Source organism: Balearica regulorum, chromosome 14 (genome assembly GCF_011004875.1).
Source record: "Balearica regulorum gibbericeps isolate bBalReg1 chromosome 14, bBalReg1.pri, whole genome shotgun sequence".
NCBI classification, from domain to species: Eukaryota; Metazoa; Chordata; class Aves; order Gruiformes; family Gruidae; genus Balearica; species Balearica regulorum.
Genome location: NC_046197.1, coordinates 15,572,180 through 15,592,813, shown reverse-complemented (window position 1 = coordinate 15,592,813; position 20,634 = coordinate 15,572,180). Strand labels below are relative to the sequence as shown.

General features: G+C 47.8%; 1 protein-coding gene across 1 annotated transcript in view; it reads right to left on the bottom strand.

Annotated features, from left to right (window-relative positions):
• Positions 1-20,634, bottom strand: part of MGAT4B (alpha-1,3-mannosyl-glycoprotein 4-beta-N-acetylglucosaminyltransferase B) — a 51,544-nt gene that overhangs the window by 6,695 nt on the left and 24,215 nt on the right. The window contains exons 2-9 of the mRNA XM_075766629.1: positions 9,055-9,234; positions 8,220-8,360; positions 7,253-7,386; positions 4,702-4,748; positions 2,545-2,658; positions 2,064-2,139; positions 1,572-1,686; positions 686-816 (exon numbers count right to left, since the gene is read on the bottom strand). Coding sequence (XP_075622744.1) covers positions 686-816; positions 1,572-1,686; positions 2,064-2,139; positions 2,545-2,658; positions 4,702-4,748; positions 7,253-7,386; positions 8,220-8,360; positions 9,055-9,234 — 938 coding nt within the window. The remainder of the gene's footprint in view (positions 1-685; positions 817-1,571; positions 1,687-2,063; positions 2,140-2,544; positions 2,659-4,701; positions 4,749-7,252; positions 7,387-8,219; positions 8,361-9,054; positions 9,235-20,634) is intronic.

Sequence of the window (20,634 nt, the reverse complement as noted above, 5' to 3'; positions counted from 1 at the left end):
TTACATTTACTGTCACACACACTCCTCCTCTGCCCTTCCCACTTGCTTTAGCCCCTCGCTGCCGCTGCCGATGGGAGGTCAAACACAACCTCCGCAGGGCACGGAGGCTTCATGCAGACACGGCTCCGCAAACGAGACAGCAGCATGAAAACGGAGCCCATTTCACCTCTCTGCACCCTCCTAGAAATCCTGACAAGAGCTTTGCGTGCTCTGGCTTTATTTTGGCACGCTACGCACAGTGGGCTTGCTCTTGGGTCATCTGGGGTGAGCTCTCTGGGCAGACTGCATGTGTGCTCCAGGCAGGCACGGCACACGAGCCCAGAGCCAACGGGTTATTCTGGGGTTATGGTCAGCGAGCGGGGAATGGCTGCAGGGAGAGAAGCACACTGGAATGAAAAACAACACAGAAAAATGGGGAACAGCGACTCTCCTCGAGGACTGGAGGAGGAATACCCTGTTAGTGCTTAGATGCAGAAATAATGCTTTTTCTGGCAGCTGCAGACTACAAAAGCCTGAACTCCCAGGTCTTCGCTTACACAATCCGCAAGGACACCCCGCGGCGCGCTCCACAGGGACGGCACAGTTCGGTGCAAAGTCAGTTAGCACCAGAGCTCACAGAAAAGATCCTCTGGAGACACAGACCAAGAGCACATTTGCCCACACACCCCAGAGGTTGTTTACGTACTGCATCTTTCTCAGGGTTGCAGACTTTCACCCAAAGGATGTGATCCAGCAGCCAGTCAATGGGCTTGTCCTTATAGAACATCAGGATGAACTCCACGATCAAGCTCAGATCCAGAGACTTGAACATTTTTCCTACAGCACAAAGAGAGAAGAGAGGGCAGCTACAGTATGAAACGGTCAAGAATCAGAGCTGGGAAGAAAAAACTTGGGAGACTGGGCTGTGGAGACTGATGTGTCCATCTCTCTACGTAAAGGAAATAGCATGTAGCTCTGTTTTATGTAGCAGAACTGCTGGCATTGCTAATACAGTTCCGGATTTAATATTCATCACAGAATTAGAAAGCATTAGTGTCTCATAGGTCACAACACTATCAAAAGGTCTAAAACTCTTCCATCCAGCAGGGAAAAATAAGGATGAAAAACATTCAGCCAGCTGCAGGACAGACCATTTCCTGCCCCAAAACCGACAAGTTTTAAGCCAGTCAAACCAGTATCCAAAATAACAGATCAAGCTGCTACTGCAGCCATGTACTGCTGTTCCCAAAATAGTTCCGTGCTGATGTAAACTTCCTTTTACACACTCTTAGGCAACTCCAGATCCCATCCAGCCGAAAAGCTACTGGTCACGTCTAAGCTGTTCGGCTGTCAGCTGGGCCACCGACCAGGTTTATTTTTATTACAAGTGAGTATCAGCAGTACCAGCTGTGAGGATCTTTCTCCCCTGTGCAAATACAACGGTCATTGCAAAAATAGGGAGGGATTGAGTCCAAGTATTTTACCATCTCGTGGGGACAACTTGTTGACCCAAGAGCGTAAGTGCTTGCAAAAACCAGTAGGCACTTGCACCCGTGCCTGATGGGACTGGGGTGAGCAGGGGAGAACGTTACCAATAAAACCCAGCTGAGAAAACTCCAGGATCATCCACTCCTCGGAGGGCTGCTGCAAGGCAAAGTTCTTCATTGTGCTGAGATAGTTTGGTTTGGCCACAATATCATCCTCCAGCTGCAAAAGGAAAGGACACTCAGTGCCAATGACCCATCCAGGTTCCAGTAAGAGCCTCTCTGTGCGGACCAATCATGTCATAGAGTGGAGGAAAGCTTTGGCACAGACCTAGTTTATTTTGGAAGATGCTCCAAACAGATTTTTCTCACCCAATCTAACAGGTAAACGAAACAAGGATTCCTGCCCTCCCTAGGCAGGAGGTCTCCAAGTCTAAAACATCTTAGAAGCCTAGCTTTTGAACCTATCTGGTTAAAACCTGCTCCCGCTCTGCTCCATCATACAACTGGACATGCTCTTTGCCCTCTCTCAGGTGGGTACGAGCCACAGTGAACTCACAGGTACACCCACCTCCCCTCCACCCCTGGCACCAAACCCACCTGCACGTAATATATGCCTTTGGACTGGGCATACATCATCAAAAAGCAGTAGTCGAGGTTCTGCTTCGTCCTCCACCTGCAAAAGACAAACACAGTGGGAGCGCCAATCTCTCCTGGGATACCGGGCTGCTCGGGGGAGCTGGGTTTAAGCTGGGAAGGTGACGCAACTCTTGGAGGAGCGGATGGCATATGGCCTCTCCTTTTTGGTTTCAAACTGGTCAGTGAAAAGTTACTGGAAAACTGAGGGACTTCCAAAATGAACATGGTCTGGGTTAAAATGACCCCCTCGCTCGGTGAGGGGAACACGGCAGCGCAAGGCAAGCCCTGCAACGCTGGGGCCAGTTCGTACCCCCCCACACCACATCCCTCCAGCTCCTGTGTAAGGCAAGTCTAGGGGCCTTGCCTGGCCCTGCAGAAGAGCCTTCCCTGCTGCAGTTACTTAATTCAGGGCTTGCTTGGTTTTAAGCTCGTTGATTCTTACCTGACTCTTTCCTTGGGGTCCCCAAAGGATTCCCGCAGGTGTGAGAAATCAGGATAGAAATGCGGAGACGGGGAAATTACCTCCAGGAGACCTGAGTGTATTTCCTTTGGGAATCTGAGGGAGAAAAGCAGCAGTAAACAAATACCTCCATGTCTGACACACCATTTCAAAGACCAAATCGCTGGGTAAACACTGAGCTGCAGAACCAAACAAAAAAATACAGCCTCTAAGATAAAACTTCCCCAGCAGCTAGTGCACTTCCAGGCCTCACCAAAGAACATCAGCAGGGACTGCCACGGAGTTTGAAAGCTGCTCTCTCCCTCCCACGGTCTCTAATAGTCCCATGTTTGTGTGCTCCCCCCTGCCAGCATCCCTCCTCCCTTTCCCCGCACCCCCCCACCCCCGGGTCAGCTCTGAAGACCAGCTGGGAGCACCTCGTACTCCCTACAGGATTAAACGGACCTGCAGACTGACACGCCAAAGAAAGGACTTGCTGGCAATACTGGCACTTAGAGATATTCCAAATGCATCAGTAATTAAAAGTCATTTTGCAGAGATTATGTTATGCATTTCTGATAAGTCACTTAAAACATTGCTGTGCTGTAGTTAGGACAGCCAGCAGGAATTGCACCTAGTTTCCTTATGCTGATAAAATCAGCATCTATTTTCCCTATAATGCAGTTAAAGAACCCTTTAAAGAGTCAACCATCTCAAACAGAAAAAAAATGTCACTCTTCTGAAAAATATGTACCTACAACAGCCTTGCAAGCAATACCCAGAGATTATTGTAACTGCAAGAGATAAGCGGGAAAACCAGTTATTTTAACACTGCCCTTTTTGAGAACATTTGGTGCAAGCTTGATTTCCTTTGTTTGTGCAGAGCCAGGAGGACGTGAGATGGGGCAGAGGGAGATAAAGCAGTGAGAATGCCAAAAACTTCTCAGTTATTTTTCCTTTCCTTATTCCCTCCTTGCGACTGGCAAGATTTTCAGCTAACATTTTCAAATCTTCCCCTCCTCAGGCAGCAGTGAAACAGAAGCTTCTCATTCAGCTGACAAAACCTGTACCGAAGCAACAACAGCTTTCTCCCTCCTGCCATATGATCTCAGCCTGCCCTGGCCCCACATCACCTCAATTTAATTTGGAAGAAAAATAATTTCAGTGAATCAGGGAAGGGCAGGAGGCATTGGGGGGGAGGACAGCGAGAAATCAAATCATTAAGTCAATTAAAGTTTCAGGCCTTCTATGCAGAAGCACCCTCTGCAGCAGCGCCCAGTAATTTCATCAGGATCCGTCGGACAATCAGTCCATTATTCCTCGATAAGTGCGTCCTCCTGCCAGCAGGCAGCGGGAGGGGAGCTCTGCCAGCTCCTGCACAGCAAGATGGAGGGCTCTGTTTCAGCTCTTCTGCAAGTGCCCGGGAACACAACCTTCCCCGCACACGTCCCAGCCCCTCTCCCATCATTGGCTCGGGGACGCGGGGTGCCGGGAGGATGCACTGCCCTTTTGCGTCTCCTTCTTATGGCGACTGCAATCCTTTCGAAAAATGCAATTGCAGGAGCCTGGACCGGTTCACGGTTAATAATCCGTCACCGGCTTCTGCCTAAACAGCCACAGATAAAGCTGCAAAAGCCACTAAAACTCCAGGACATAAATAGCAGCTAGCATGAGAGACAAATGTAACTAGCGCCTAGAACAAGGGAAAAACAAACAGGCTGGAGCGGGAGGAAAAATGGATGATGGATTTTAAAGCAAAATAAGGCAGGAGCATCAGGGTGTGCTTACCACACTGCCCAGTTGCTCTGACTCGGCAGAGCAGGTAGAGGGCTGCACTAGACACAGAAACAATTGCCAGGATCACTGGAGATCTAAATAATCCATCTTCTCGCAATGCCACAGGACAGAAAGCAAAATGAAATAGCATGACTGCGTCTGTTAAATACTGAAAGCACAAAGCAGCCTAATGGAAGAACAAGCAGAAAGCGGAAGCAACAATAGCAAAGACAGCCCAGAGTTTAAGAACAGGAAAAAAACCCCAAACAACAAAAAAAATACAAAAGGGAAGCATAAAAGCATGTATTTTCTCCTTAATGAAGCCGTTCCCTGGCCTCGCTACAGGCACAGACCGTACCGCTGTAGTCATTTGGAAGTGCTTACAAGTTTTTTATATTTTCTGCCACTCCGGCTGTGTATTGCGGATCCGTCTGAAAACAAAAGATAAGCAGTGTTAGATCCTTCAGCCTCAGCCTGTGCCCCCCCGGCTCAGAAATCACCTTCAGCACACCCCAGGAGTACTGTCAGCACCTCTGTACCATCCTCGTGTCTCCTACCCAGTTTAACCGCTCTCCCCATGCTGATGGTCTCCTAGGAGCCCTCCTTTGCAGCCAGTGTTAACCAAAGGCATCACACCCCAAAAACCACCCCAAAGGCTGCACATCTTCCCCACGTGCTCTCCTGGCACTTCTGCCCCTGCCAGCACCACGTGGCTGCACAAAGTGTTAACTTCTGGGCTATTTATTTTTTTCCCCTATACACGCTGGCTTTCATCCAAGTGAATACTCTTGGTGGAAAAGGATCTCCACCCCTTTTCAGAAAAAGAGGGGTCTATTTATAAGCATGCATTTTTCATTTCAGGTTCATTTTGATGCTTTTCTTCCTAAAAACAACAGTTTGTTCCCACAATCAACCTGGCAACCTGTAAGAGATGGGAGGCAAAGGTCAGCAGCGCCGCACGCCGCTATCTGCAGACGAGATAAGTGCAAACACAGGGACAGGCACCGGACAGAAACCATCTGCACAGTGACTGGGAAAACAAAATCCAAGAACAAAGGGCAGGAGACCCAGGAGCAAACACTGCGCCTGTTTCCTGGTGGCTGTATTGTTTTGGCAGGTTGTACGGATCACGGGACTGTGCGTCCCAGGCGGAGCTGCAGACGCAGCATCACAGAAGCAGGGACCGGCTGCCGCTGCGCTCGGCGCCGGGCGGAGGTGAGGAGTGAGACGCTGGGGATGTGTGTCACAAGCTGAAGACAGCGCTTCCACACTGGAATGGTGACAAGGGAGGGTTTTCTCAAGAGGAAGAAGGTCCCTTTCCCAAACAGGGCTCAGGCTCCCAGAGCTGGACCGATTTCTTACCCCAGCGCTGCCAAGAAAACAGCAATGGGAAAAACAAAGGCAGGAAAGCTGCTCCTGGTTTTGGGAGCAAACATGCAGCCTGGCTGCCACCAAACCAGCAGGCTGGCAACAGCCAAGCCCGCCAGCTCGCCCCGGGGCTCCCGGCTCCCCCAAGCAGCCCAGCCGCTGTGGATGACACCGGCGGTGGTTAGTGGTGGCACTTGGAATGAGAAATCCCCATCCCAAAAATAACATTCAGTTGCTCCACTTGTTGTCCTCCAAACTACCCAGAGTCTGCTCCAGGTTCCTACCACCCTCTCCGCTATTTACTCCTTATCCTGTGCCTGAGGAGCCCCAGCGAGCAACGCCAAGTGCAGGTTCATCGAGAAACACTTGGTCTGGGAAGAGGCAGAGCAGGCACGGCGGTGGTTGACGCTTGCACGGAAGGAGGATGTTGTGTCAGCAAGAAAGAACAGTGACAGTGGTGATCTGCAACAACCACCATCGCTGTTACTGCGATATGATGCGTGTGCTCCTGCACTTCACGGGATCAGAATTAATTTCTCTGCTGTTCACTTCCCTTGTCACAGGTAACACAGAAAGTCAGGTGCTGCCGTCACAGCGTGCACCCTGTTTTCAAGTCAACTAAAACCAAAATAAATTACTGCAGTCCTAAACAGGAGATGTTTTTGGTGAAGTTGCTTAAAACCTCTCACGGTTTAACTCACCCACTGTCAAAACAGTCATCAAACCTGTCCTGGCTCAAAGGGAAACGACAGCCAGGACTGAATCTTGTCCCGGGCACTTTGGGCTGCACCCATCTGTGCACACCTTCTTGTACGAAATACCAGCCAGAGACCCGAAGTCCAAATGCTACTCAAAATATCAAATTATGGGTAAACAGGCAGCAAACCCAGACATTTATCTTTGTTCCGCTCCCAGTAACATGCCACCAAGGTTTATCTTTCTCACCAGATTTCTAGAAATTAAGACAAATGCACTTCAAGCTCAAGAAAATAATCCTGAGGGGAAAGCCATGGAGAAAAATAACCATCTAAACCCATAGATAAAAGCAGCTCTTGCGGATTAATGTATCAAGGCTTTTTAGCCCCTGGATTCAGCAACTGATTCTGGGCTCCAGACACCAGTACGAAGAGGCATCATATTAGCCTCAGCCCCAAATCAGCAGGGTCTTGGGTTTGGAGAAGGGTTCAGAGCTGTCTTATGGGTACGCGGAGAAACCAAGCTGCTTCAGGAGCGGGTCAGGGAGCTGCCCCAGATGTGACCATGGGGCTGCTCCAGCACGTTTTGGGAACAACCACTCAAGCGCCCTGCAAGCGCCATCACGATTGAGACCAGCAAGACAAAAGCACGTGCTGCGCTGGCAGCTGCTGCTGTTTGCCTGCTCGCGTCCTGACCCTCTCTGCCCCCATCGGTGCTTCGCTTTGGGCAGGACGCACCCAATGATCCTGGTCGGACGGCAGCCCAAGGCTGGGCTTATCTGCCCAGAGACAAGTTTGGCAGACAGTGGGATGGGAGTCAGGGAAATGGGATGAACAGGGAAATCAGATAAACAGGCAAAGCTCTGTCTTACCTCGGCGATGAGGACGACGATGACGGAGTCCTCCTTCTCCTGCTGAGTGAGCTCTGAGATGAGGGAGTTGAGGGTATCGGTGAGGTAGGAATGCACCTCCCGCTTCACGCTGGGGATACCCATCACAACGGACACTGCCCAGGGCCAAGGAGAGATTTTAGAGAGGGGGATGTGCTGGGACAAGACACTTCACTCCCATGACCGCCTCATGGTTCATCTGCTCCGTGCCACGCTCCGTCATTAAAAACCAGCAGTGATCAGCAGGTTGGCAGGTTCCTGGGCTACGTAGGGCTCCCATACTCCTGTCCCCCAGCCCAGTACCGACCAGCAGCACCCCAGTGCACCAGGCTGGCAGGGCACCCATGGCCATCAGGTAGACTAACTCTTTTCTTCCTGAAAGACTGATGCCTATGGAAACATCCAAACTCCCTCCTAGGGGCCTTTTCAGCCTGTGAACATAAACTACAAGAGCACCCTTGTTCTCCAAACCCCTCCCATGGCCACAAGTACATCAGTTTAGGAGGGATAAGTCAGGTCTTTCGCTTTGGGTTGGGACATGGGAGCAGGGGAGAATCATCTAGTACCCAAAGTCCTACTCCAGATGGGTTTTGTCCCCTAAGACCAGTACAGAGCCTTCGTGAAGTACCCTGCAAACTGTGCTTTCATCTGACCACCTTCCAGGCAAAGCCTAGAGTACTCTGGAGATGGAAAGCAGCAAAAAACATCTGGCAGAAGCATCAAGAACATTTTAGTGCCAGTCAAGAGCACAGACAGCACTCCCCCAGACTCGCAGATGTGACAAGGCTTACCCACCCCGCGTGCCACGATACCAAGGAAGCTTGCATGATGCATGCAGCCGTTCCTCCAGTTCTGCTCATCTCCATACCACAGCCAGGCCCAAAGGAAAGGGGAGGGACAGGCACTAAGGTGAGGAAGAGCACCAGAAGCAGCACTAATTCCCATTTACCTCCAGTGCGCCCCTGTCCCACATGCACGGCTGGCTGCAGACTGTTCTCCTTTGACAGCAAATGTGGCAAATGATGGAAGATGGTGGGAAGGTGCAGCACATTCTTGTTGGTGATATTCCACAGTTTTAACTTGGTTTCGTCTTAAAAAGGAAAAGGGAATCAATTGCAAGGAACGGTAGGTAGGAAGAGACTGCAAGGCGAAAAGCCTTTTTAGAGCAGCCTGGCCACCCGAGACTACTGCTGGGTTATAAAAAAGCGGGCCAACCTTTAACATGCTACCACAAACCCAATTAAAGTTCAGCAGGAGCCATGAGGGCCTTAAAGAAGTCCCAAAATATTTGGGAAGGAGGGGGGGGAGTATGAAGATAACATGGAGGTCAAATCGGATCTTTCTGTAGAGATCCAATTTTCTTCAACTGAGCAACTTAAAAAAAAAAAGAACAAATAAATTGGTGAGGGGTGCTCAGCCAACCTAACTCCTTCCTCCCCCTCTCTCTAGATACCCATTTTCCATATGGATTCAATACAGCCATAGGAAACGGCATGTATGACTTGCAAGAAAAAAAAAAAAAGCAGTTTGTAAGCAAGCAAATTGGCAAATATCTGCGGCAGAGGCAAATCTCAGCGTTTAATGATGCATGTGCACCTCTAATTAAACAGGAGTTTAAGAGTTCCCAAGTCCCTCTGAACTCCACAATTTCCTCAGGCTGGGGGAGAGAAGAGCACGTCCTGTCCGCAGCCCTGCGTACACGCACACACACGCACACCTCTCTACCTCCTCATTAGCAACAGCTTCAAAACAGCCCGAGATCCTCAACTTCTCTGTTTATTCACCAGATAAGCTGCTCCAGGTCCGGTTTATATCCCGCAGGGCCTGCTTCTCCGAGATCGCTCTCTTGATCTCCTCCAGGACCAGGTTGAGTTCCTTCGAGCGCTTCAAGCTCTCCTGCTCGGCTGCATGCAGTCGGTCTCGGAGAGCGAGAAATTCCCGCTGGTAGATGTCCACAACGTCACCTGAGGATGGAAAAGAGAGAGAAGCTTTCTCCTCCGCGCTCTGAAGGGTTTTAAGTCGCAAAAGCAATGCCCATGACTTGTAACTCTGCAATCCTTAAAACGTAGATTTAGGGAGCTGCGGTCCAGCACGCACCCATCAGTTGTGTTGGAGAGAGGGCAGTTCAAGTTGCAGAACTACAATTAAAAAGCTCCTTTCATTTTTCTCTTTAACTTGGGTTTTCAGGTCATGTAGAAATATGACCTCGTTTTCTGTGCAAAAAATAAGTTGCATGGTAGTTCTTCTTCACTACATACTTAGAAAAGGGGAGTCTGTTGTTGGCATTAATTTTATAAGCAATATTCTGCATCTCTCTGCAGCTCCAGAACTTTGAGCGCGTGAGACAGCAACTGCTGGAGCAAGCAGCAAGGAACCAGAGTCAAGTGAAAAAGAACTGAAAGCACTGATGGTGATGGCCTGTTAAAGCCATGACAAGCCCAAGGAATATCAATATTTCTAAGTGTCTTGCTCCTTGCTTTGGTTCCTCTATGGCACACAAAGGAAAGAGTCTTAAGAGCACAGGTGGAAGGGTGTTTGAGTGGGTAATTTGGGAGAACCCCCAGATAGCACCTCGAAGGCTTTCTCCAGATGGCAGGGGGCATCTCCCAGATGACCCTGAGTGATGGAAAACGAGATGCTGGCAAGGCGGACACCACCCTGCAGCGAGACAAGAGCGGGCACGGCACCTCCTCCAGCTTCGGAAGAGAGTCCCCAACGACCAAAAGGGATTTGGGGAATCTAAGCTCTCCGAAACAAGGCAGGATAAAGAATATCACATGGCAATAGCTGCCTGAATGCTTATATAAATGCAAGTGTTTGGATACACACCTAAGGATGCATCATAAATGTAATATATTAAAAAGAAACTTTTGATAGGGTAATAATGCTTTTTATTTTGAAACAATATCACCATGCCCTTTTTAAGCAACAAAACTACGGAGAGTTGTCAGCTGGAACTAACTATACAATAGCTGGGAGTGGAATCGGTTATCCATTAATGAACTTTCCTGGGTAATTTTTTACGCCATTATTAATGAAACTACTAATTAAAAATACACTTTTACCTGTGGTCACTGAGTGTGTTTTCAGTAAGGCTATAACCCACAGGACTACACCCAAACCAGGTTTATCCACTGAACAGTAGACACTTAGCCCAAACACAACCAGGAGAGCTAATGACCAAAAATACTGCACTGGAACTTCCCAACACAGGGCTAAATATAAATCAGAGCCATTGAAAAAAGATACACTGACTGCATCGACAACTTCTAATTTGGGGTCCATAAAGAAAAAGGAATTTTGAAGATCAGACATACCCAGCTCCAAAGCACAGAGTTTCCAAGACAACAGTGCTTCCCAGTGCAGCTCCCATCAATGCTTTTGCCTAGGAAAAGTTTCCCCCATGGGGTCTCTTCTCCCCAGAAAAACGTTCTTAAGGACTCACTGCTTCAACACAAGGGACCCCCCCCCCACCCCCGAGGCAGTCTGACTCCTATTAACCTTTCAGCATTATTTTCAAAGCCACTGGCACATGGGGAGGGAGCAGAGGAAGTTACACCCACTTGATTACTCCATCCATCTGACAACACGTTATTCTGAGAAAGTCAAGGCAAAGACATAAACAACACCAGTCCTTCCTTTTTCCTGTGTGGTGCTGCTCACTTTCCACTCCCATCGAGAAAACATTTAAAAATTTGCAGAAAAACAGGTTAACACCCAGCTTAGGGAGCTGCCATGGGAATTCACAGGAGGATATCAGGCTTCAGATTGACTCCATGATGAGCTAGGCCTTTACCTGCTGGTACCTCTCAGACATAAGAATATACCTTTCAGCTTCCCAGTACTCCAGATTATAGGTTTTCCTACTTGTACCTTTTACCAGCTGCATCTGTGAACACCAGGAAGGAACAAGTCTCACTTTCTGTTTTTTGCACGACGCGATGGCAGGAACCGTGCTTGTGCAAGGCTGGAAGCATTTGGCTCTCGGCATAGCGGGGGGTTGCTATCCCGTGGATGCTATCAAAGCCCAATCGTGGCTAAAGGCTGCCGTTAGGTCTTGTTCTGCAACACCTGGAGCAGAGTAAAGGCAAGGCTTTGCACTTAATGGCTTTTTCCAGAGCACTGCACTTCGTTTGTGTCAGATTTAGAAGGGAAATGTCACTGATTATTCAGTCACTAATGACCTGCCCGCTGAAGCCAAGAGCTGTACTTTTCATTAGACTGCAATGGTGATGTGCAGTCAACCATTTGCTGCTTTTCTGGCTAATGGTTGGAAGTGAAATTGTGTTTGTTTCCAGTGCTCTTGTCCTATGATGTCTTTGTAGGCTTTCCATTCTTTAATTAAAATTTCATGAAATTTAAAAGCTGATCGATCGTGACAGGTTCCGGTGACAGCTTGAACCATCCGAGACAAAGCCCAGGATGGGCGTACAGTTTCCCATGAATCTCCAGCAATGCCATTTTGCGCTCCTCGGTCTGCAATGACACATGGATGCAGAGCTGCCGTCCTCGCAGCAGCCCTCAGCTGCCCAGCCGGGGGGGCTCTGAAAAGCCACGAAGGGCAGCAGGGGATAAGGGACGGGGGGTGTGTGTGTGTGTGCAGAAATTGGCTCCCACCTCTACAAGCAAGGTTGGACACAGAAGTGATTTGCTGCTAATTAGGCTGAACAAATTTTTCAGCTAGCGTCAGTTCAGCACAGACCCTTTACTTACCTTTCAAAGCAGCAGCACTCCCTATCTACATATTTATTGTATTCCCTCCCAGCAGAAGATAGCGGAGCTCTTAAAATATCCCCAGACTCAAGCATTGACAAAAACTCCTAGCTGTAACTATATTAAAAAAAGACTCAGCTTACTTTTTCTTGAGATATAACACATTGCTTTGGGCTTAAAATACACTGGTTTAATAAAGAAAGAAAGTCGGTGTTAGGTGACGGTTTGCAGGACAGATGTGGGAGACCAAAAACCTCTCAAATGAGACTTGCAGTACTTGCAGCACACGTTGTGCATACCCAGCGCCCTGCAAACAGCACGTTTCACACCTTGACATGCCTAATATTTGCACTCAACGGTCTTTTGCAAGCTGTCTTTAGAAACAGGCTGGCTTTAAGGCTCCAAGCGTGCAGCGAGCAGCTTCATGCGAGCCGGGTCTCTGCAGGCCAGAGAAGGCAGCGCTGGGCACAGCTGAGCGCCGGCTGCCATCTGTCCATCCCGGCGCTCACCGGAGCAGATCTGGGGGGGGGGGGGGGGCGCATCCCTGGAGGGGGGAGCAGCCTGCGGCAGAGGGTCAGCGACCGTAGGAAGCATCCGGCTGAGCATCGCTCACCGACCAACGGCTCGCCCTGCTCCCCTCTCTCGCCCCGGCTGCGCCTGGCCGCAGCTGCCAAGCTTCATTTTTTTTAGCTGGGGGCCTCCAGCTGAGATCCCCGCGCTGGGTTTGCTGAGTGACGTCGTGAACTGCTGGTGAAGCAGCAGGCAGGGCCGGCTTGACCGGGCTCTATTCCCGGCAGCGGGGATGCAGTGGCGCACAGCAGATGGGCACACGCTGGCGGGGCTCACGGGCTGCACCCCAGGAGCCTTACGTGGGGTCCGCAGCGCTGATCTTCTGCAGCATTCCCAAAGGTTTTCGTCCATCCGAGGCAGCATCCGTTTAATAAAAACTATTTCCCCGTGATGCAGAATTCTGTGGCTTCGTTCTTATTTAAGTGACTATTAAGTGCAGCCCATGTTTGTTAGCACAGGTGAGGGCTGGGACATCTGCATCCACTCTCCTTACCCATTTTTAGTTTTTGAGTGAAAGCAAAATGCCTAATCTGATCCTAAAACAGCAGACGGGCACAAAAGCAGACGAGTGTCGATAAACCCCCCACCTTGAAATCTCACACAGACACACACACACGTATGCACACCCACACACTCTTTCTCTCTGTCTCTCAGAAAGTTATAATTCTGTATTCTGCAAAAGTCTTTCAAATCGTACTCCAACCTCCCAGAGAGCCTGTGGTGCATTTTAAACATGTCCGTATTTCAGGACCGATTACTTTTGGTTTTGTTCTCCGCAGATAACCTTTCCCAGCAGAGTGGACCCATGGCCAAAGCCAGAGATTTCCCTCCAATTCAATCTTTTCAAAAGCAAATGCAAAGTCTTTGCTAGCTGGATTTGCCTCTCATTAGGAAGACTTTCGAGAGACTTTGTTTAAAATCTAAAAACAACCCCAAACCTCTAGACCATTTATCTTTATAAAATCTTGGCTTCAAGAGCACAACTGCACCTTTTTTTGCTGCAAGAGTTCCCAGGGCCAAACCAGTCGAAATAAAGTGTAGTCAGTCCCCAGTTCACAACACAGATGGACTTGGAGTAGAAAACTAAACTGCTTACAGAAAATTTATCTGCAATGACTGTTCTCCTTCATTTTATTTAAAGCACCCCTTTAATTAATAACCGCTCCTCCTCTAGGACTTGCAAGGGCCTGGGGGGACTCCAGGGCACACAAACCACCCCCTCCCCATGCTACAGCATCCACGTTATCCAAAAATGCAACCAGTGAAGCTCAGGGAACCAAGCTGGTGAGCCATCCCACCCCAGCTCGCCACCGTCCCCGTTGTCCACACCTGGCTTCGTCCCCAGCCATTTACAGGCGCTCTTGGAGTTAGAAGATAATTAGGGATTTTTTTTTTTAATGTTTTGATGTTTAATGATTTATATAATGCTGGCATCGCTCCACACATTACACTCTAGATTGCCCTGATTGAATCGCAACATTCATTAGGTATTTTGCTAACAGAATTTCACCAGACCATTGAAATGGATATAAGGAGTTACCGCACCGTATCAGTGAATTAAATTCAGTTCCTGAGATGTGAAAAAGGATAGTCCTGCTTTACACGGAAATCTGATGGCTGGTGGAGCACAAGACGGTAGACGCTTTACACACAGGTACACAGGGATCAGCAATAACTCCACAATAAGCATTTTATACCATTAAAAGGAAAATATTGCCCTTTGCTTATCTGGCTGTAGAAGGACGAGATCAGCTTTAGAGACTCACCATAAACAAAACCCCAAAGCATCCCCCAAAAAGCCTCAGGATAGCGACTCCGCTGGGACATGTGGAGCTACAGGTAAGTTGTGACAGTAAAAATATTGGCTTAAGTAGCAGAAAGAAAAAGAGAGGCTAGTTCAGCATCCAAAATACCCCCCCCCCAAAAGGCAGGATGAAGATTGAGCAGGTCTTTTCCTTCAAATCTAAAGGAACACTAACAGTGCTCCTGTAAGATGAGCAAGGCAAGAGATACATCGTCTCCCCTTCCTGAGCCAGCAGACCATTGTTCCCAGTCTTGGACTCATCTTTTAAAATCATAAATATTTTGGCAGTTTAGGATATACACAGCTACTGAGAACTTGGTTTGCCTTAAGGAATTGAGCACCAAGACACGCCGAGCAACAAATCAAACACAGTCAAGGCCAGATTTCAGGGACTGGACATGATCTGGCAGGGTGGACCTCCCGAAAGGCTCCAGCAGTTGCAACTACCCTGCTGGGGGCTGACTCATCCCCATCCAAAGAGCGAGCATGTCAGCAGTGCCATCGCCACACAGCAAACACGGATGCTTTATTCAGAAAACATTATGCGACATTTACAGCTCCACTGTGTCCCAAACCACTCGGATACTGAGTCAAAACAGATATTTTTCTAGCCGCTGCTTATAAAAATACACCTGGAGTTTCTTTACACTTTTTTTAAAGAAAAAAGTTTTAAAGGAAAAAAAGTTTTTAAAGAAACTTTTTCAAGTTTTTTTATTATTTTAGGTTATAACTTGAGTTTAACACCGAGACAGAAAGTAACATGAGAAGTAGAGTCTTTAGTAGCACTAGAAAGCTCATTGTTACTGGGAAAAGAGCCGTAGGTGCAGAGAGCGGGAGGGAGGGCAGGGAACAGGGAAGGAAGGAGGCGGCACGTGGGTTTCCCAGCTCAAAGCAAAGGGCTGTGTTAGGATGGTGCTGGCACTGGCACTGATGGGACGAGCCCCAGAGTCACCGTAACAGCCACGGGCGGCCAAAGCAGCCATCAAAAATAGCGGCTATGGTTTAGCTCCTTCCTCTTCCATCCTCTGCACTTTGTTTCAGTTCAACCACTACCTATGGTGTGTGCTATCCTCCATCGGGGCTGAATAATGTATTTCGATGCCACCACCACCCTGATGCACATCTTAGTCCCATCGCTACACCCCAACTTAGAGCCTGTGCTCAAGCACCATCCTGAGAACAGGCAGCGCTGTTCTGCTGCACCAGGGTCCATGGCAATGTTACAAAAACCAGTACCCAACCTCCGTCCCCAGTAAAAGGCACTGGCTGCCCGGGTGGGTGGTGAGAGCGGGAGCGATCCTTCGCAGCCAGCAGCCGCTCAGCCCGGCGCCGCACAGGCTCTCGCGCTGCCCCCGGGTCGGCTCCTGGGTTTGAGCATCCCACTCCACCACCATCACGCTGAGCCAGCACATCAGCCGGCACAAGAGGCTTATTAAAAGTCAGCCTGTCTGAAAAAAATGATCCTCAAATAAAGAAAGTGCTTCCACCGGCTGCAATCTGGTGTGTGTGTGTGTGTATTGTTTTGGGTTTTTTTAATATAGACATTTAATAAGAGCCTGTGGTATATTTAACAGCATTTCAACCTTCAACAGCTCTGCGTAATGAGATAGAAATGCAATGCATCTCTCCACTGATGGTTTCTACCCAGGGAACGCAGGCACCCTTAAGTCACCATTTCTTCTTTTTGCAGCAGTAGGTTTTGATCATATTCCTGTTGCACGTCTCCTCGCTGAAGTTTAATGTTGTCTCAGCACATATGTCCTCAGAAGAACAGAGGAAAATACATATCCCCTGCGCCTTATTATTCCAAAGTAGGAGCAACTGTTTGCATTTGAGATCCAGTTCAGAAAACATTCAACTTTTTTTTTTCTTCTCTCTTTTAAAGTCCTAAGTAGTAAGTTTTCAGGGATGGGGATGGGTAGATTTCCCATTACAGGGAACCACAACACAGATGGTGAACATTATAATTCCCCTTCTAAGGGGGAAAGCGAGTTGCAGGGCTGCCTGTGCCTGGACCCAAAAAGCTCCCCAGGAAGGATGCAGGCTCCAAAGCAAGGATGTAGAAACTCAGAAATTAGGAAAGCAAACAGTGATGCCCATCATCTACACCTAAAATGTCTTGGATCAGGGCAGAGGAGGCAGCAGAAGCTGTGACACTGCTCTCGGGTACCTGCAGAGCAGGTCTGGGATCTCTTTCTGCAGTCCGTTCAGTGAATCACACTGAACGATACAAAGAGCTCCGAGACCACTACGAATCCCCTGGGTTTTACCGTGCCGCAAAAAAAAGCACTAGCTGGCGAGGAAATTCCTGGTAGGTACAAACCACCATCAGCTTCTGCAAAAGGAAATAGTCCTTCTGATTTTTCCTGGGGTTTTATCAACCCGTTCAAGGGATTTAACAAGACAGAGAAATCGGATGGCAATTCATTTTGCTGCAAAACAGCTAAGTAGGAGAAGGGAAGAGGGCAAATACTGCCATTGATCAAAAGAGAAAGAAGATGGAATTAAACAGTGAATTTTCATCATGGCAAAAGGTTAACTATCAAGAGGAAGCCATATGGATTGGTATTAAACTCACCGTCTAATAGATTTAGTGAGGAGCTGGATGAGGAGATGAATTTGTGAAGTAGCCAAATACAGAGCTGACGTGGAAATAAGTTCGTCAAAGCCAGAAAAGAAGCAAATGACCAGGAGAAAAGGCAACAAAATGGCAAATTAATGCCAAAGCTGATAGATGCAAATTAACTGGGGGGGAAATCAAGGTATTTTTCACACGGTTCTTAATTAACAATATTAACTAGGAAGGAGACCAGAGCATCAGAGTGTCTTGATGCTGCTCTGCAGGCAGCAGCAGTCCAGGGAAAAAAAGGCGGATGGAGTGAGAGGCAAACAAGATGTTAGTCTGCTTAGTGAACGGGATAGGGAGTAATAGTGTGAAGATTATAACATTATTAAAATGATGCTGCCTAATCCCAGAATAGTTTTCACCTCATCTGAAAAAGAGTATTATTACAGACTTAAAAGGGGCTTTAGAAGAGGGTGATGAGAATGATCAAAGGCCTGGAAAAAAAACCCTGCTCTGTGAAAAAAGAAAAAAATATATGAGATTATTCATCTTAGGATGGGCATAATAATAGGGCTCATGATGAAAAGCATATAAAATAGAGTGATATAATGAAAATATATCACAGACTTCCATTCTCCTTGTCTCAAAATACAGGAGTAAGTAACCATTCAATTCAAATATTAATTTGAAACTGATAAAAGGAAATGTGTTGCACAGAGAAAGTATATTATTTCTCTGAATTCACTGCCATGGAAAAAGACTAAAATGAGGAATTTAAACAATGTCAAAGAGCTGGAAGTTGCTGCAAGCACAGAGGCACCACGAGATGGGGATGAGACCAAGGTGGGGTAAATCACCACCCCGCCGGCGGTCCAAGGCCTTGGCCGGCTCGGCGGTCCCCTTTTCCCCCATTTCTTGGGAGAAAGACCCCAAATTCCTGCGTCTCTCCTCAGAACTTAATTAGGAACACTGCAGCTTTCGTCTTCAAAGCAAAGCTAATTCATTAGCAATCTAATTATTTACCTGTGTAGCAGGAATACAGCTTTCGAAGCATTTTTCTCTCAAATGGAAAGCAAGGCTTTGTTCTTGGTGGGGTTTTTAATACTCTTTATTTGATTGGGGAATAAAAACATGCTGAAAGTGAATAAAATAAAGCATTACAGAAGTCATGGGTCATTAAACCTCAAAATAATTGCAGCTCTACAGGATTTGTAAGTGAGAACATCACACAGGCAAACCTGGGCAAGGGGTGGAAAGAAAGGGGGGAAAAAGGGGAATCAGAAAGGCTGGCACATGTGGTCAGTCCTGACCGAGCAAACCTGTGCGTGGTTTAAAAGAAGATGCATTTGCCTAATGCACTGTCCTTCCCCGGCACGGGCAGGGAAAATGCTCTTGGATGCAGCTAAGGGCAGCGGGAACAGACCTGCAGCAGAAAGCATGTTGCTCTCCTGTGTTGAAAATGCACTTGCAGGAACCTGCAGCAACCTCGTCCACGTATTGTCGAGGTCCGGGCACATCGGTCTCGGCGCTGGCCGTGCAGTGGGTTGTTTTACTCGTCACTTGTGATGGTCAGCTTCATACTGGACTGCAAACCATCACACGCAGTAAAAACCCAAATGGCATTTCTTGGTGCTCTGCAAACCTCTAGACTGGATTTCTTGCCCTTTTGCCTTGTTCCCACAATGACTACCAAAGCTAGTGAGTAAAATCTCATGAACCGAAACAACCCTGAAGAAAGCATCGCTGTCTGGAGCGCGCAGGACCACGTTCCCATGGGTGCTGGTAAGGCCCAACTCTGGAGCTTTAAAGAAGCAGAAAATCCTGAAGCGGAGCAAATACCTCGCAGTCTAACAGGAAACCCCTTTTTATTACAACCTAATTATGTCAATAATGAAACAGAGACCTTGTTCCACCAAACCCCAAAGCACCCACGCATCCCGCTCTGTGCCATAGTGCTAACGGCTCACAAGTCCATCCGAAAGGAATCCCTCCAAGAAGGAAAGCCGATCTTTGCAAAGGTCACTGTGTTAATCATCACGGCCTTTCTCTAGCAGCAGCTGTCGCTAATTGCCTGTGAAGGAGTCGAAATGAAATTCTTGTTAATCCTCCTCCAAACATTACTAAAATCCAACATCATCATCATCCCCCCCACAAATGACCGTGAACCACTGGCACTTTGCAGCTGACGGACGAGCTCAGCCCATCTCAGGAGAGATGCGGCAGTGGCGGGTGGAAAAAGCACTTCCAATTTGTAAATTGAAGGGGAGCTTATTGATTAGCAGCAATATGTGCCGGGACGTTGTATGTCCCCACCTCCTTGTACGACTGACCATTGCATTCATCATTCCACTGAAGTTACCACCAGACTCGGAACAGCCGAAATCCTGGAACAGAGGGAATTTGTTTAATCAATAACAGATGAAGCTTTTGGCACGGCTGAGCGTATGAAAGAATTTTACAACAGCAAAATAAAGTAGTGCTGTGTTATAAATCAGAGAACACATATGGAAAAGTTAAAGAGATGTACTAAGTCACAGGGATATCAAGGAAATCACAGAAGTTCTGGCTGGAGTCCCTGGCTCCGCTGATGTTAATAGCTGAGAACTTCAATGCAAGTCAGGTTTGACTTCTTTTTCTAAAAGAGTAACTCATTTGCAATGCACGCAACTGCATTAGAGTGAAAGGATATTTAAAGTGTTCCCTTCGCTCCACTGTCTATGTAAATTGTACATCTTGTCTACCTACAGATCCGCAGCAGCAAACAGTTTACAATTTCCCTATCGTACCAATGTCCGATCGGATGCACGACTGTGCTGGTGGGTAGAAGCAGATTTTTAAATCACTACATACTGATGACGGGATGAGCTGATCTGAATTGCATTTTGTTTTAGTAGTCTTAAATAATTTGCAGAATGCTTGAAATAAAATGCATACAGAACCTTTTAAAAATTACTCAGCATTAATATTTGAAATATTTATCCCCCAGGGTGCAGGCTTGTAACATGAGCACTTAATGGGGTACATTTTCTTCTCTCCAGAGAAAAAACAAGGCATTGCCATTAAATAGCACACTTAGATCAACTATAAGTGTTGATGCTATCTGAGGGCTCTTGTTTCATTTTATATGCTAGGATAATTCCTGGGAAGAAAAACATAGCGCTAAAAGGGCAGGAAGACCTGCTTCTCCCTTTTCTCATTCAGCAGCCAAGAAAACATGAGAAAGGGTTATCAAATAAAGCTGGTGCCCCCTCCCACAAAACCACACTAGCCTGCCTTAGAGGGAAAAAAAAATCCCCCCCTTATTTCTTGCCCTTGCAGAAAACATGCCACTGAAGTACAAAGATGGAGTTCCCGACTTGCCAGCAACGGCAACCTGGGGTAATTTAACTTTTCCCTATTTAAAAACGCAGGGGCTAACCCAGAGCCAGGAGGCCTTGGTTCCACATCCGACAACAGTTCAGCTGCGGAGCTGCCTGCCAGCCCCGTGCCAGCAGCAGCAGCAGCAGCAGCAGCGTTATTCCAGCAGATCGGCTCTGCTGCGAGGCAACACAGATGCTGGCGATGGCACAGCACAAGGTGGGGGTTGCAGGACATTTCAAGGGTAGAAAATAAACAGCTGGGGGAGGAGGAGGATGCTGACTCCATGGGTGTGCTACTGCTAAGACCTTTGGTTGCTTATTAAATGAAGCCTGAAAGCTTCCCAACAAGTTG